This window comes from Tenebrio molitor, chromosome 3 (genome assembly GCF_963966145.1).
Source record: "Tenebrio molitor chromosome 3, icTenMoli1.1, whole genome shotgun sequence".
Classification (NCBI taxonomy): domain Eukaryota; kingdom Metazoa; phylum Arthropoda; class Insecta; order Coleoptera; family Tenebrionidae; genus Tenebrio; species Tenebrio molitor.
This window is the reverse complement of record NC_091048.1, coordinates 1,727,600-1,745,595: the sequence shown is the minus strand read 5'-3', so window position 1 is coordinate 1,745,595 and position 17,996 is coordinate 1,727,600. Positions and strand designations below refer to the sequence as shown.

The window sequence follows — 17,996 nt, the reverse complement described above, 5'->3', positions numbered from 1 at the left end:
TAAATGTTCTAAATGTCTGCCTTCAGCTTCCAAACATAATGTTACTCTCTTCGCTTCATGTTTTCAAATGACCTTCGCAAAGTCCGGACATCAATTAAATTACAGTTATCAGTAATTACTTGCATTAATTCTGGAATTGTGCCACGCCTGTTTTTGAACCTTGAAACTCCGAAATGACAGTTCCTACTGTAATTAATGCCATCTGATGACATTTGAATTAAATTTTTACGTGCTGCCAACTGAAGTGTATTAATCATGGCCATCTCGATTTTTTTATTTTTGATCGCACGGTATATTAACCTTTTGTACACTTACGTAAATTATACTTTTCTTTTCATGAAGAACCAATAAAGGTCAGCTTAATTTTTTTGGATGAAATCTGTTCTGATAATAACGAATTACACTCCTACACATTGCTGTCATCATTATTTCCCATTTTTTTCACTCAAACTCTGGTTTATGGTCATGTACTCATTTGACCTTGGGTCCTAACTTTCAAAGGTCAACACTTGAGAAATTTGAGCAAAAATTGCAACAATTTCCTTGTTTACTACTGTTTTTGAATTAATAATTGTTAGTATAGAAATTAAAAATTAAAATACAAAATGTAATTTCAGTTTATGCAAAAACTAACGTTCAGATTTATAAATAAGATCAAATTAAGCAAAACGGAAGTGGTTTTACAAAATATCTTTTATTCCCTGGAGGAAGAGACCACCTTTATTTTTTTAATAAAGGAAACATACCAAATATAATTTTTTATCGGATGTAATGTTTGCAAAAGCACAACTCAATTGTTATTCAAGATTAATATATTTTGAAATCTTCTTAAACACCGCATATGAAACTTTCTACCCCAACCTATTCAATATTAAAAATATTTCCAAGAGATCCCGAACGCAATTACAAAATAACGTAAGATATTCCATTTTAGTTCTGAATTTTTCCCACAATTTACTCCTTATTTTCATTATCAACGATTATTTCCTTCATGTGTTTAGCAATCAATTGCGTGACAAATGTTGACCAATCAAAACGAGAAAACAAAAAATAACCCGATAAAATTTCTCTAAAATGCACATGTGCAATAATATGATAAAAAATGTCGGTACCAGATTTTTTTTTATTATTGTGAATAAAAAAGATTGGAAATAATGCGTTTGGTTTCATTCAGGAAATAATCAGCCGTATACCCCTCGTGCAAAATTTTAATATGGGAATTTTTTTTGCTAATGAACTCAATCATCCATAAATTATTCGGTCAGAAGATCAATTATTATCAAATAAAAGCCCTCGACTTCGTCTCGTGCTCTTATTTGCTAATAATTGGTCTTCCGACCTCATTTATAGATGTTTTCGTTCATTATCAAAAAAAAATCCGAAAAAAATTTTGCACTTGGAATATATGTGATTATTCCCAAATAATAATAAAAACCTTTGTTTTCTTTAATTCCTTGCCGAAACGCCAGATTATTTTCACTGATTCCAAACACCAGAGTGCTCATAAATAATTTCAAGTGCGGTTTGTGCTACATGTTCTTCCGCCTTGACCCTTAGTCTGCTGTACATTCCTGAAGAGAATTTAAATTTTAAACTTCCAATCACCTCTAGCTTCACATCGTCGATTTTGATCCCTAAAATTTTCACATAACTAGATTCGCTCCGGCAGAGATTGTGTAAAATATGTCTCACGAAACTCCATTTTTAAGAGAATCGATAACGCGAAAATTGAAAACACTCCTCGAGAAGCATCGCCATTGACCAATCCAACAGTTATTACAACACAAAATTGTTGAACATCCTAGTTGATTGACTTATGCTATCTAAAAGCGCCTTGTATTAGGCAACCAGTTAATCGCATCAATGTATGTATAGGTCCACCAAAAAACGTAATTTCGAGGGTCACGTGACCTCACCATGTAAAAAATGAATCTTCACCCAATTCCCTTTGATGTATTTTCCTTGTTTATCTCAATCTCGGCGGTGTTATAAAAATCCTGTCACGATAAACGACGATTTGTTGGCTTGTTTATATCCGCGGCGCAGGGGTTGCGTAATTGTCAAATTAGGTATTTGTGGGGTACTTTCGGCCCGAATCTCTTTTGTGCCGCCCTTTCTTATTCAAATGCCGAGACGCTAAATCAACTCGCAGTCCAACCACCACTTTTTTTTCAGTGTTCATTCGTTGCAAAGCTGGCATTTAATTGGTCCATCGAATTTGGAGCAAACAAACAACGGAAGAATCCAGGCGATTACTAATTAAAGGGACGCGAGTGCGAGTTGGTCCATTATTGCAACCAGAGCGATGCACCAGATTCAGCTAATTAGATGCACTGAACTAAATTGAAACGTGTCACACAAAAACCCACATCCTCTAATTCCAAGGGAAAATGTCAAGTAATGTCTTCCAGTTAGGTGGAGTTGCTTTATAATCAAATAACTTTTGCAATTCCTCGAGGCTAGCTGGGGGCTGGTGGGATCGCTAGATGAAAATTGTATGGAAATTCGTGGCACAGCACTTTACCCTATCAATTTTTTTCAATCGGGTCGTCACGGGGCTGTGATAGATCAATTCGTCAACGTTTGGCAAATTGTATTTTATAATTAATTATGGGCTTTGTCGGCTTGATTAGATAATTTTGTTGAACGTTTCGGCCGCTCCGTTGGAGCTCTCTGTGGAAATTAAAAATGAATGTTTCGCCACGGGATTCATTTAATAAAGAGTACACTGGACGGCTGCAATAATATACTTCGAAAAATTTTAATATCGCTACATGCGCGCACGTGAGGATATCTCTCGGAAGGTCAGGCGAATTTTTAAAAATCAAACGGAATTAATTGGGGGCTGCAAGCGGTGCACAGATCGATAAGTGCATAATTATTGAGGTTTCATGCATTTTTCAGAGGGAAACCATAGGGAAAATGCAGCGAACTATTCGAACTTTTTGTTAATAATTTCTATGTCGCATGTTTTATTTAATTTAATTCTAGGTCAAAAAAATATTGACCTGTACACCATTTATGAATCAGAATGTGGAAATTGCGGGTACCTTTTAAGAAATTTTCCAAAAGCAAACAGAGAAATACTTTAATTTTATTAATATGTGATCATTTTGACTGTATGTTTTATACGCTAGAGCATCTTTTCCGTCTGAGTCTAAGTTTTATCGCCGAGGCGCAGCCGAGGCTTGACACAGGCGAGGACAAAAGGCACTTTTTAGCAGAAGTGCACATTACATTTTTTAAGCGACTGCACTCATTACAAAGCATCTACTTTTTTCAAATAGATAAATTTATTAATACATATTGACAATTTTTTTTACAGTATTTTTACTGCGATACAATTTCTTATTTACATAATTGATAGCGACAGGACAGTTATCGGTTTTGTCGGTTTCGTTGCTACATTACTAAACAAACCAAAGAATGACAAACGTGCGTCCGAAAAAGAGTTACTTTTCGTCCGCTTGTGAGTACGTAAAATTATACCGTTTTCATTAAGGGTGTCTAAAAAATAAATTATTTCAACATAATTGAATCAAAATTAAAATTGCTTTTCATTGACTTTTGCATTGTAAGTTCTTCGTCGTGATTCATATATTTTTCATTTAATTTTCTATTTATTTGTTTATTTTCAGTCGTTATTATTAAAAATTGTACTAAAACAAGACTCAACAAGAGAACCCACTTTGTTGTAATTTGCAAAAGATTCCTCAGAGACTGCTCCGTCCGCATCAGCAAATGGCAATATACCTTGCATATCTGCACTTTGCCCCAAGCTTAATGTCTAGTCTTGCGACTGTACCTCAGCAATATGAACGTCGCAGCACTGAAATATTCCCAGAAACTTTCATTTCATACATATTGACTCTGCTTGAAACTTTTAACCATCCAATCCGAAAGAGAGAAACTTTAAACCAATTTCGATACACTCGATCAAAATGAGTGCAAAACAACACCGACAAAATTTGCCCCGGATTGCGTATAATTTTCTTGGGCTCTTTCGAACCCGTCGAATATTTCCAACTTATTAAAAACTAACCTCACAGGAATTTCATTTGAAAAGAATTCGCAATAACTAAATTTCCGATACAAGACCGTCGAAATTTTGTGTCCGTCCCGACTAATTCATTCTCTAATGAAGCTGTATCGAGATAATTTTGTTGCGTTTCGCTCTTGGGTATTGCCAGAAAGGGCAAGAAAATGTAAATTTAATATATATGACTTCGGTATTTACCGCCATCGTGACAGTCGTCGACAAATTATCATGCCGTTCTCCTGATTAACATGAACACGAAAGCTCTTTGATATCATTCAAAAGCGTCGGTCGATGAGTATTGGGTATTTAATTACGGGACAGAAATTGTGAATGGTTGGCTAACGTCCCTTGTAATTTACATTTAAATGTAACTGTGTACATTTACCAGATAAAATTAAATGAAACAATAAACAACGAAATGGCATGTTGTATGGAAATAATTTCCAATTGTTATAAATGTCATGAGCATAAAAATGCTGCATTGGTTTTTTAAAATAATTTTTGTAAAATAAAAGGTCTTCTTGTGCTTCGCCCAGTTGCCGACCTTGATTTCGTCTCGGTCTTCAATCTCTAGCCCTAGCTCAAAAAAACTCACTTCTACTCTTAATGACATAATCTACTATTCTTTCTCCTTTTTATTAACCAGTCTGTTATGAGTAAGTACAATAACTCTCTCCCCTTCCCAGCCAATTAATTTACAAAAAGTCGAATCTCATTCACTCGTCTCGCCCATTTATCATTCCAGACGAGATCAATAGTATCCCTTTCATCGAACTTTTGCGATTTATAACTTTCCTCGTCAGAATAAAGGAGCTCAGATATGAAGGTACCAAAAAACGCGCTCAATTTGCAGACAAGCAAAAGATGATTGAAGCTACCGTGTCCGAATTAATAACCTGAAATATGGGACTCGATATTTCGAGAATTGGCGAAAGCGAACAGGAAGTAACAACTAATAAGGAAGTCAGGAAGAGGAAGAGTGACTGCTTTAGGTAAACAACAACCCCCAATGATTCGAGCTTGTGCACGCAGATTAATTAAATATATTACGAAAAAGCTTATTTGGAAGTTGTTTTGGTGGAAAGCGTTCGTACACGGACCTGGACACGATTCCATGTTTACGCCGCACATCTACAACGCAATTGTGATGCACGTGCCGGACTGCACTAAACCACTGCAATCGATCCCCTGTGGATGTTTGCTGTAAAGAATCCATCGGTCTAGTAGAAGCTTTTCATGTCAGGAAACCATCAGTAGGCTACGACTGCTCTTAAATCCGGGTAATACATCAACATCTATCTACACAGCAGCAGGATTTGCACAGTCTTAAATATTCCGCAGAGCATTCCGCACTCTTATCTGAAATAACCTCATTTGAAGAATTACGCTCAGATGTAATTTGAACACATATACTAGCTTCCACTGAAATCGTGACACCTTAAAACCGAGCAATTTTTCATTCCCCCGACGGAGGGCGGGTTGCTGAGGCTTCCCAACGCCTCAATATTCGGAATAAGTACGGTGAGAATGTGTGGAGAAGGAAGGTGGTAGGTGATGGGTGAATACTGACCCAGCATTCGCCTTATCGTGTGATATGAGACCTGTGCTCATATCAAGATGTGATGGTGTGGGAAAAAAACCACCCACTCCAGGTCAGCCGGCCCCGGGATTCGAACCCGGCACCTCGCTAATGCAAAGCGGCGCGCTAAGCGCTTGGCCACGATGCTGGGTGATACCGTGCAGCGTTGAATCCCGGTTTTGTTCGGTGATCATTGGCCGCGTTTGGTTCCAACTTTTCGATAAATAGGTGACGCCCGGCGAAATTCGTTCACGCTCTAAACTTGTTCGTTTCGTTCACTCCTCTCCTCTCCCTTTACAAAAAGCGAGCTGGACAAAAAGACGATGCTCTTCTTCGAGACGTTTTCCATTGCAAGAGTTCTTCACGATCTGAACTCCTTGCACTGAAATACTTAGTCATTTTGGGAAAATTCGAGTAAAATTGTTACAAAGCGAGTATTTTTCAGTGCATCGACAGACAACTCTGTACTGAATTAACCGGTTGTTGTGTCTAAGTTGGCTCTTTGTAATGATCGTAACGTTGAAATGGCTTTGTTGAAAATATGGCTGCGGTGTGCAGAGACCAATTCGTGGGAGCAATGATATTAAAATGTTTTTCGTTGGAAATTAGGAGTATCGAATTCGCGGTTTTCCCCCAGGCGTAGACCGCGTGTAATGTGAAACGCGAGGGAGAGATATTAACGAAACAAATCGTTCTGTAAAGGTTTTAACGTTTGGAGATAACGTGTAACTTGAGTTCGTTGGGAAAATTGCTGTTGCGAAGAGTTGTCCAATTTATTGCAAGAAGGGCTACGAGAGAGTGTTAAGCAGGTAGCTATTAGATTACTGTAATCCAGATGGGAAATTCTCAACATTTACACATCACTTTGGAATATTTTCAGACAAATAATTTTGAGATATTTTAATAAAATAATGTAATCTATTTGCAATTCCAATTTGGAAAAAAAAATCTAATTTATACAGTTCACTGGAGGTCTTATTTAATTTATAATAATAAATTTAAAATTATTCATTTTTCCAATTTCCAAAGAGAAACTGAGTTCTTTAAATGCTTTCAGTCGTAAAAGTAGCAGTTTGTTGTTTTAGTCTTCATCCAGGAAGCGTCACGTATCAAACATCAATTAGCTAATTTAATTTTCTACAATTTGTGTTTTATTGACTTTACCGCACGGAGTGCGTTACAACATTTATTACCACACCGCGTCTTATAAAGTACGTCATTACCCGCCTCAAATGCCTGGGATAAATACGATATATCGCACGGTCGTGAACAAAAATAATTTGCATGACAATTAAGTACTACAGAATCTTTAAGACGTTTTTTCACAGTCTCCACTTATTTTTAGGATTTATGTCATTGGGCCAAAACTATTTTTGAGACTTTTTCACTGACAACGTTTTGGTAGTCGATAACAAGGTGTCATTACGGCCTCTCTGCAGTTTCCAGTTTCGCTGAAATACGCCAGTACATTCTACGCTCTCACCGGATTCCCGGAAAAAATAACGAACACCATTAATTAAAAAGCGGCTGGTGACATGGTAATTCGGTATCGTAACGAATTCATATTTTGTTTGAATAAGTGCCAGGGAAAAAAGATAAAACAGGCAATGCTCGACCATTGAAAATTTTCCATTTGATCCTGATTATATTAAATAATTTCACTTGAAAATTAAAAAAAAACATATTTTCGGTTGAAATTAATATTTATTGAGGGTCAACAACAAATATTGTTTTATTTTGATTGGCGGACATTTTTACGTGATCGTAATCACAAGATACCATTTTTTTTGTTGTGCAAACATCAAAACATGAGAAAAAAATGAAATGTAATGATTTTCGTACAACGCAACAAACCACAATGTCAGATTTTTTTCTTCTTGCGTTTGCAATTAATTTTATTTAATTGCATTATATTAGAAAGAAAAATAAAATACGAAATATTATATACACAGTGTCTATACATGAATGTGGGATCCTAGTTGGCGTTGAAAATTTTCCGACTCTTTCACCAGAAATCGAATAATCTTACGACATTCAACTCTCAGAAGAAATTGGTGCTTCCAAAGAAAAGAAAATAATGAAATGTATTGATGAAATCTTAATGATTAAAGATGTGTAAAAAAATTTGTGGTAGAAAAAGAGTAACAGATTGGGTTAGTGGTGAAATAATTTTTAAATTAAATTTATAAAACATCTTTACACATTTGCTGTTTCATTATCATGTTATTAACCGAATTTTTCCGTACTCCATTTCGCATTTATTAAATATTTCGTTGTTTCATATTACCGTCTCATTTAAAAAACCTTTAACCGAGTTCCTTCAGCATATTTGGCCGCAGCACAACAATTCAAAGCCTGCCCCAATCCCTCGTGAAAACATGCAGGTCATTTTAAAAGAATCTGAGAAAATTTTAGACGCGACCAGAGCAAATCGATAAAAATATTTTTATACCACAACACTAACCCCACATCCTTACGAGCTCGGCCGCATTTTTCAACGAGGACAAAGAGATCCAGCTTTAACGAACAGGATAAGAGATAATCCTGACGCGTCAGTTTTTTAATTTATAAAACTGTGTCCACGATAAATCTAGATCTGCGTCTAATGGATGGTATAATTTAAGCAAATTTGTCAAGTCAGCCTGATATTGTGGCAATTTGGGTCGGCTTTGGAAACGATGTTATGGCGGCAATAAAATCAAGATTTTATTGCCCCTCCGATTTATGAGTGCGCGTGACGACAGATTTGATGCTCCGCAGGTCCCAGAGGGAGATTACAAGTTGGAAAATGCATGACATAATTTTACATTCATTTGCGTACCTTTTATGAAGTCCACCGCCATCTCCAGCCCGTACGTATCCTTGTCGCAGTCGTCCAAAATGTGCGCCCCCAACGTGATGTTGTTCAAGAGGGGTTCCGGTCCGAAGTTCAACCTGTCAAGCGTGTAGAGCATCGCCTCTAGAGCTTGGATGCCACCTTGCGGCATGACCGGCCCGCACGTGAACGTGTCCTCCCTCTCGTGCACCATCATCAGCCCACCCAACACCAAATCACCCTCTACGACGGCTTCCTTTTTCACGGGCCACGGAATCTCCTGTTGGAGCACTCTACTCACACTATCACTGGAATTTCCGGACGCGACGTCTTCGAAACCGGATCGCGTTCCCGTTCCCGTTACCGCGTCGGGATACGTGGCGTAGTCGCGCGATGTCTCGGTCGTTAGGAAGCTGAGATGGGTGCGGTGGGTGGCTTCCATGTGGGACTTGAGGTCCGCGATGGGGCCGGACGGGCGGCGGCGGGTCTCGTTCCCGTATTTCAGGACCCCGTAGGTTTTCGATCTGGCTGTCGTGGCTGGAAAATATCTACAATTTAACCCTTAACCCACCATCTGGCATCTTAATTAATATATGCAATAATTGTGGCCAGAGTGTCTATAAATGAATGTGGGACCCTAGTAGGCGTTGAAAGTTTGTCGACTTTATTTTTATTTATTTGTCGTTATTATTATATTATAATGCATTCCCAGACCAGAATCAAAATAACGTTTTTGTTTAGATTTGCTAGTTCTTGCTATTAAACATAATACATTTTCTCTTGTACTCCCCCTGAATAGGTTTTAGTAACATCACTTAAATCTCATAAAACCTGATTACAACGACGTAATTTTATTAGTTTCGTCTTCCTACGAGTTACTGTAGCAAACGACCATTAACGCTATCATAAATTGCTGTTTTTCTCGAAACTTACCCTGTGATAAATATCACGAATTTATTGCCAACAAAACTTTTTCTATGGGGGCAGAAGCGAAAGCGCCGCCAACCCCGAATTCTTCACCAAATTACACCGATTTCGCTAATTGAAAGTTCAAAAAAAAATCATTGCTGGCGCATACCTTGCGGACCAGTTTCCGTGGAGCTCCCCGTTGAAAGTGGAGTAGTTGCGGTGAAGTTGTAAGTTTTTCCGTTTGAATTATAGTCGACAACTGTCCTAGACGGAGTTGTCTCCCATGTCGGCCGTAAAGAACTTCCGGAAAAGTCGGTCGTATTGCTGAGAATTTTTCCAGAAACGGCGTTCTTTTCAGGAGAGTCGTCGGACCGCAAAGGAGTGTGACCGTAAGTCGGAGTGCTGAAAGCTTCGGAGGAAAGTTTCCCCTGAAAAGGATATTTTAGCATTTATAATCGAGATAGCGTGGGGAGTAGTCGTGCCGTGTAATTTGATATGGGACATTTGTTTGTTGTATTAAAGTGTCAACGCGTTCACTGACACATAATGAGAGCTATTTCGGCTCGGCGAGGATTACTCCCTAAATGATGTACGTCTGATAATGGCGCCGGCGTTGTCACAACATTTGATACATGGTTTCGAAATGACAAATTGTAAAAAATAAACCGATTGTACACAGAATAGCTATTTACAGTAGGAGTGGGGAAGGCAAAGCTTTCGTTCACGCGAATTGCACGCAATTCAAGTGAACGAAAGCGGCTGTATTTGGTTCTGTTCGATACCTCCGGAAAATATAAAATACAAAATAAACAAAGTTCTGTAACGTCAATAAAGTGGTTGTGTGTGCGTTGCAGAAATTGTGGAAATGGATGATGAAGAGTTGTATGTTCCTGATGATGTCGTAGAGGAGGCAAGTGCCGCGAGTTACCAAATGTTGCCTAAAAAATCAAAATTATGTCAAATAGAAAGAGTTGGAAACATTTACGAGTGAGTGAAAGACAGTGAGCGAAAATGAAGTGAACGAAAGAGAAATTAAAATTTTAGAAATGTATGTATTTTAACACATGAAGAAATCGAGACGCGTCCAGAAAAATCCCGATGCAGCACATTCTCGAATGTCCCGGAAGCACCGAGGCCTACCTGGAATGTTCGCGGCAGGAGCGGCATTGAGATAAAAGAGTTATAATTCGCGGAAATTTGGTTATTTGGTGTAAGCTATAGTTATTATTATTCTACTACTTTGTACTTTTGATTTAAAAATTACAAGCATTGCACCATTTTATTGAGCTTTGAGCTTTTCTAGAAAGCTCTTAAACGGACTGGGACATAACACGCTTTGGATTTGGATGAATCAGATTCCAAATATTTCTAACGTATGAAACAAGCGCAGAGGATTAAATTCCTTTCATAGCTTTGGATTATTAACGCTCAAAATAAATTTTGGTTTGTACGGCTGTCATATTTTTAATTTAATTTTAATGAAATTTTGGTGCAACAATAGACCAGCCAAAGAGAACCGAAGTGCATAACAAAGCTCCACCAAAACTGCGCTTTTCAATCAACTCGAAAAACGTCCGCCTAATGAACGAAAGCTTTGATCGCCTCTATTAATACCGAAAGGAAAGCATCTCCAAGATACTATCCCGAAGCCATTGTTAAATTTTACGGCGTCCCGGCATTATTCCGCGACTTCATCTTGCAGATAAAAATACAATCTGGAAGCTGTGTCGTTTCTCCAAATAGAAGAATGTTTTCTGTTCATATTATGTTGATCCAACAGGATATGCAAATCAGATGGGATTACCAGTCGCTAACGGCACCCGATTCCATTATATTGATGGCGTAGGTCAATGGTTCTAATTACCTGATTGCGTATTGTGATTTGCCAGACATGCAGATTCGTCTAATAATATTCCAAATCCAGGATTGCCTCTTATGGCGGCTCCGTTATTACAACCGATGAATATTTTAAAGACATCAAAAGACCGATATTCGTTAGGAAATTAAGGGAACCACTCGTGCGGAAATAATATAATTGAGTTGCTTGATAAATTACAAGAGGCAGCGAAGAGATGTTTGATTCGATTCCGACGGCCCAAGCCCTCGGAGATTTTTTTTTACAAAAAAAACTGGACAGACAGAGTATCCACATGATTCTTTAATTTAATTTAACACTTTTCAGCTCCTGCTTCATTAATTGCTTTGAAAAAGCTCCGGTCCAAAGCTCTACCAGTTAATAGCGTCGTCTCACTATGCCAGTTCAGCATAGAGTTAATTATCCTAAAAGAACGATTTTTTCCTTGCGATTTATGACATCTCGCAGGAGATTAATTTCACCCGAAAATTTTTTAATTGTTTTTTTAATTCGTAATTACTCCCGCAATGGATAACAGACATTTCTCGGATGGCAGGAAAAAACTATTTAGTTTTGCGCGGCGGATTCCGCGGAATAATATAAATTCCGATTTCTCGAGGCGCCGCCGAAGAATAAATACCACTCTCGATTAAAATGTAAATTATTTCTCTAATACGCAATTTCCATAAAGCGCAAATTATACTCACCTGTGGGTGAGTGGAGTGCGTGGTCCAGACTGGGTCGCTCTTGTAATCCTCGTGTTTCAGAGGAACCGGAGATGTACCGCTCTTCAAAGGACCGCCTGATGTTACGACGTTAACCGTGGATCTTTCAGTGGTAATTGATTGATTCTGCGATAAGGTAGGCGTCCTTTTATCCTTATGTCGCAGGTTTTTTGCTGGAACTGAAGGCGACGTATCATTCAGACGTTTCTGCTTTTTGGTTTGAAAGACTTGTGGTAGATTCAGACATTTACAAAATTAAAAACGTTGCTGCTTTTTGGTTTGAAAGACTTGTGGTAGATTCAGCCATTTACAAAATTAAAAACGTTGAAAAGATGTTTATGGATGTCAGACCAATCAAATTATAGTATGTTGTGCAATAAGTGCGGGAAAAGTGAGGTTAGAAACAACGGATCCGTGATCTGTAATCCGTGGTGCGTTCACTATCGACTCCTCACCGCCAACTTTGAGAATAAATTTAAATGAAAATGGTTATAAACAGTTAGTATTGATTCCAAAAACAAACAGTTAATATATCGGGTGTTCAATTTAAATTTATCCTCAAAGTAGGCATTGAGGAGTCGATTGTGAACGCACCACCATTTTTCAAATTGCACATTAAAAACACAAACAACACAAAAAGTAAGGTTAGATTTAAACGGCTGATCGGAGTTCTAATTCAGTGGTGCGTTCACAATCGACTCTTCATCGCCAACTTCGGCGCCAAATTTAAAAAAACAGTCGATACATGTTGCACAAGCACTATTTCGTATTTTTTTAACAACTCTGCAGGATTTGACACTTAATTGAGGAAAATTCTCTTCGTTGAAAGACTGGCTCCAGCTGGTTACCTTACTCGCCTAAGTGGACAGCTGCTTCTGACTCGTGCCCAAACATACGTCCCACCAACAAACACAAATGTGCCTTTGTACAGATTTAACTCACCCTTCGTAGTCGAAATTGAATTCATATTTCTCCCGACGAGTCCTCCTGGAACTTCCCCAACAGAAATATCAACCGGAAGGGAGGATTTATGCGGAGTTGTTCCTTCGGTCGATTTCTCGTCCTTTTCCCTTGCATTTGGGCTAGATTTTTTACCGCTTCCTTTTACCGAATTACTCGATGACGTAATCAGGTTGTCGCCGTTGATTCCTCCTTTTTCCGGAATATTGGACTTTTTGTGGCTGGCCTGTATCTGTGTCTCGATAATTACTTTTTCAGCCGGCGCTGAAATATTCAGCGGGCTGGTGCCGTTGCAAAGCCCCCGACCTTGACATTCCGGAGATAGTTGCATGTTCCGGGCGTCACTTTTATCTCTTTCGATTGATTTATTCCCGGAGCGGCTTAATGTGACACCACTCGAATCCATTCCGGTTTCCGGTGTTGTGTAATTAACAAAGTTTGGCTTCATATCGGGAACTGTCGCCACTGAAGCGATCGCCAAGGTCACCACCGAAAGAAACGATAACATCTTGGGAGGCTATTAAGTCCTAAGAGCAATTTCCTTGAGGGGCCTCGGTAAACTCATGACCTGAAATCAAACAGAGCCTGTTACGAAACCGACCAATTTCGGATTGGATGAATTCTTTATGGCTTTTTTGCGATTGAGATTATCGACTTTCATATTTCCGAAACAACGGCAATTTATTTGAGAAGTTCTGAAAGCCTCGGAGACATTAAATTTTAAACTGTGGAAACTTTGGAACCGGCGCGAGATTTTCTAAATTGACCGAACCGAAAAGCTTCCCAACTCGATAAATATTCCACGAGTTATTGTACAAGTGGAATTTTTTAAGGACAAAACCGGATCGCTTTTTTTTTAAATCCGAAATAAAGAAATATTAAATGCAAAAGACATCTCCCTGCACTCTATCCAGCCGGCTTTCGATTCCAATTTTGCGCAGTTAACATTTAGATAAAGGAGCTTTTCCGAAACCCTGAGTAAGGGTCAAGCTTTTGCAAGTTCAGCACAAAACTTGATATGTTTATGATCGAGACTAAATTTAAAACTGTGACAAGGGTCTAGTGCGGAATGCCAACTGGATCAAATTTCTATTCGAGCCTCGAATCTGAGCTTTAATTTGGCTAATTAACTATTCCCAACTCTACCCAGTTCCACCTGAACTAGTCGAATCGATACATCTAGTTACGCTGTTTCCTGAAACAATTACTATTCACCGATATTTGGCTAAACTTCCGGAGAACGTCACCCCCCTTATTATTTGTCGTTTTAACGATTAGTTGCTGAGAAAAAAATCTGTTAGTGCCAGACATAAACGCCAAGTTGACGGGACTTTTTACGGCATCGCCAAATAAACCTAAACCGTAGCAGAGTCCGCTGTTAAACTGTAAAAACGACAAAGTCTACCTCGTTCTCTGCCACTTTTACATCAAATAAGAGCGAAGTTTACGGCCATTTAAAAATCCCGTCCCAATTTAATACAAAAGTTTCAAAAGGGGTTCCAATAAAATCACCGTTGATCGGCGTTCATTTTATGACTTTACCGAAATTAAAATTTGTCTTCAGGTCTGCTGGAAATTACGGTTTTACTGGCGCACCTCTTAGAGCACTTTAAGAATAATGATCCAGATGTCTGCAGATACGTCAGCCGACTTTACGGAGTGTTGTGAAAAACGTGTAGATGGAAAGCACTCATATTTATTGGCGTCTGGAAGGTCTCGATTATTGAGATATTCAGCACTTTGCGAAACTTAATTCTGTCGGAGTAATATTCACTGAGGATTCAGCTTCAAGCTTCAGAGACAAATTGTCGATATCACTTCTAACAAATTTGCTTGATTAAAATTTTGCCATTCCTTTGGAAAAATGTAAAAATGTCTTTGTTACTTATTACTACAAGTTATTAAACCAAACTTATAGATTTAATAATAGCAAATCGCAGTAGTGTTTGGGAAAAAGGTACAGACTGTCTATAAAAGAATGTAGGATAGCAGATGGCTCTGGAATTTAAATTTGCCACCTAGTTATTCATGAAATACTAATCACACGCTGGCAAATATTCACAAGCTGTCAACACAAAGTCAACCTAACCTCATTTCCGCTGTCGAAATTCTGCTATATTGTTTCTTGCTCTCCTGGTCTGTTTATTCAAAAGAAAAAGCTTCTTCCAAAGCTAGATAATTTCCGGTGGCGTTACAATAAAGGTATTGTCTTTATCTGTTTTTATATTGAAAATCAGCAGAATTTTATAACTTCGCAAATATTTTAGAAGTGATTGCTAAAATGGTCTTCACACTTGAACAAAATAAGTTCATTACAATATCTTGTTATCGCAACGGTGTTAAAAGAGGCGGAGAATGGACATACAGCGTTCAAGCTTGCAAAGAACGAGTTGGCAACTTTCAACGCCTACTAGGATCCCACATCTTTATAGGCATCGGAATTTATTTGAACAAAGCAATTTCTTGTATCTCTTTTGAATGAGATAAAATTTAAAAACAGAATTTTATAGATTTAATCACAAGCGAAATGCAGAAAATAGCACGGCTCTGGATGCTGCGTAGTTGAAAAAACTGCTCAGATATTTTTAAAAATGGTGGAGGCGCCGGGACATATTCATCAGAAATGTCTCAATTTTTACGTTTATTGTAGCTAGATCAAATTAAAAACTGTGTCTCATAGATTTCGTTGCGACGAATCGAATGCAAGGACCTGCATGACTCTCTCTCCAGCTGAAGTACCGGAAATTTCAAAAGATATTTTGTGCAAATGGTGGCGGCGCTGGGATTTTCTTGAAACGCAAAGCTCGCTATTTCCGTTAGTATTTCTGGTACATCAAGTTTAAAAACTGTGTTTTATTGATCTGAGAGTGCAGAACTATTTGCAAGGAATCGCATGATTGATTTCGTCTGAGAACACGACAAAAATATATTTTGCAAGAATAGTAGAGTCGCAGGAAATAATCACAATTTTTTCAACACTGTTTGAGACGAATATTATGCATTTTGATTCTGTGAGAGCTCCACAAATCCAGACAACCGTTGAAATGTATTTTAAATTTTATCTTTCCATTTCGTTCCACACAGGATGCAATATTGGCATTACAAGGAAACACCTGTTTCTCCCAACAAATGTAATTATTGGTTTTATGTCAAAAATGTTTAATTATCTGACATCTCTCGCAAGTGCAACGCTACAACAATATTACAAAAGCACAAACAGATTGGTTTGGAAGGGAATTCCACTCCTACTACATTTAAAATGCAATTGCAGCATCCTCCCTTGCAGGAGTAGTTTATTAACTTCCAGACCTACAGCCACAATCAGTGTAACAACTCCTACGTAATTTTATATTGTACCACCCTGATCCTGTTTCACGCGAGATCACCTCATCTAGTTCGTAAACTATTAATTGCAATGGGGAAGCACACATCGCCACTCGAGTAGAGAGACATGTTTTTGGCTTTCAAAACAAATACAAAATCGAGATTAATTTTTGCCGGAATTAATCAGGCCTGAAGATAAAAAATTGTGGGGGCTGCCAGCGACAGTCATTTTTCCACAAGAGACATTGTTGCTCTTGTCTGATTATTGGATGAAGGAGAAAATACGCGGCGCTAAAATGAACAACTCATTATCCTTGAATCACGTTCTCGACTCCATTAACTCCAAGAACTAGCTCCTTCGTAGTTACCTCTATTTACTCTTGCAAGAAATTACTATGGCAAAGTTCGTTTAATATAAATAATCGCCTAAATTAGCCAATTTTGCATCATTGCAGAGCTAGCGCTTTCATTATCCTCGAGAATTTACGATGGAAATTATCCCCGGAAGTGCTCCGGTTGCTGTCAGCGAAAAATCTCCACAAACAGGTCGAGCTTGTTTTCCTTTCGTGTTTTGGTGAGAATGATTGTTCACAATTCCAGCCATAATTCAGTTTGGCGCTGGATGCAGAAAGCTCATTAAGTGCACCACTATGTTAATCAAACACAGAGCCAGAGCTCTGGGAAGTAATGGATTGGGTACACAAAGCAGTTGCAGATATCTGTTTCAAGGGTGGTTGAATGTACACTGTTTGCACAGTATTGGTTCCCACGATTCTCGTTAGTTGGGATCAAGATGTGGTGTGCCGCAATTTCATAAAGGAAAGTGGAAAGCTTGATTTTACTGAAAGTGATTGTTGAAGAGAAAAATAATTGCAAGGAAAGGGATGCAGAGGCTAATGTTACAAATATTTCTGGAATGAGCGAACCTAAAGAACGGTTCTAGATCTACTTTTCGAAAACAAGAATAATAAGAGTAATTGTGACTTCCTTACTGGAACAAAAAAGTTGAAAAAATATATTTTGAAATATGTGGTTTGAAGTTTTCTGAACTGGAAAATATATCTGATGATATGACTAGAATGAAGAAGAATTAAATCGCAATCATTTGAACAAGGACGCTGATCCTGTTTATTGAGATCTGGAAACTTCAATGAGTGGTGAGAAAGACACTGCAAGTACAAGAGGTGTTTGCAATTCAAATTCTCACTTGCCAACAGGATGACAAACTCAAAAGAACGTGATTGGTCATGGTTCAAGGCTAAGAATGTCAAGTACAATGTGATCAAAACGAAAACAAATCAGAGCAGGCGTTGCAAATTATGGGTCATGTCGTAGCGGAATCCTATCCGAATAAGCGCTCAGTGCATACTACATACGTTATAATAAAAAATATCACAAAAACAGATTAAAAAAACTTTCAGTACAACATATTTGGCGCCCTCCATCGACAAACTCGCAAAACGTTACACTTTGCTCGCTAGTGAGAAAATATTTTTTCCTCACTAGTGAGAAAATATTTTTTCCTCACTAGTGATTCAATTGCCATCTTTGCTCACTATTTTCTACAATGCTGTGAATTGTTTTAAGAATAGATTTTTTAAAATCGGTTGTGGAAAAATGAGATGACGTTACAAAGTTCTGGTTTTCAATGCAGATCATATTTCTGAGAGATCCAGCATGCAACGTGACATTATATGAGGTAAATGTAACGTAAAGCTTAGACCGCATCTTCTTCCACTGTCAGCACTATTTACTGGATAGACCAAATGAAGTACTTAATGAAAGACAAA

General features: G+C 38.1%; 1 protein-coding gene across 1 annotated transcript in view; it reads right to left on the bottom strand.

Moving 5' to 3' along the window:
* The window catches only part of LOC138125273 (metabotropic glutamate receptor 2-like), a 180,773-nt gene that overhangs the window by 151,614 nt on the left and 11,163 nt on the right, over positions 1–17,996 (bottom strand). Inside the window, exons 2-5 of the mRNA XM_069040517.1 lie at positions 12,865–13,450; positions 11,905–12,101; positions 9,512–9,770; positions 8,440–8,970 (exon numbers count right to left, since the gene is read on the bottom strand). Of these exons, the coding sequence (XP_068896618.1) occupies positions 8,440–8,970; positions 9,512–9,770; positions 11,905–12,101; positions 12,865–13,390 (1,513 nt within the window). The 5' untranslated portion in view covers positions 13,391–13,450. The remainder of the gene's footprint in view (positions 1–8,439; positions 8,971–9,511; positions 9,771–11,904; positions 12,102–12,864; positions 13,451–17,996) is intronic.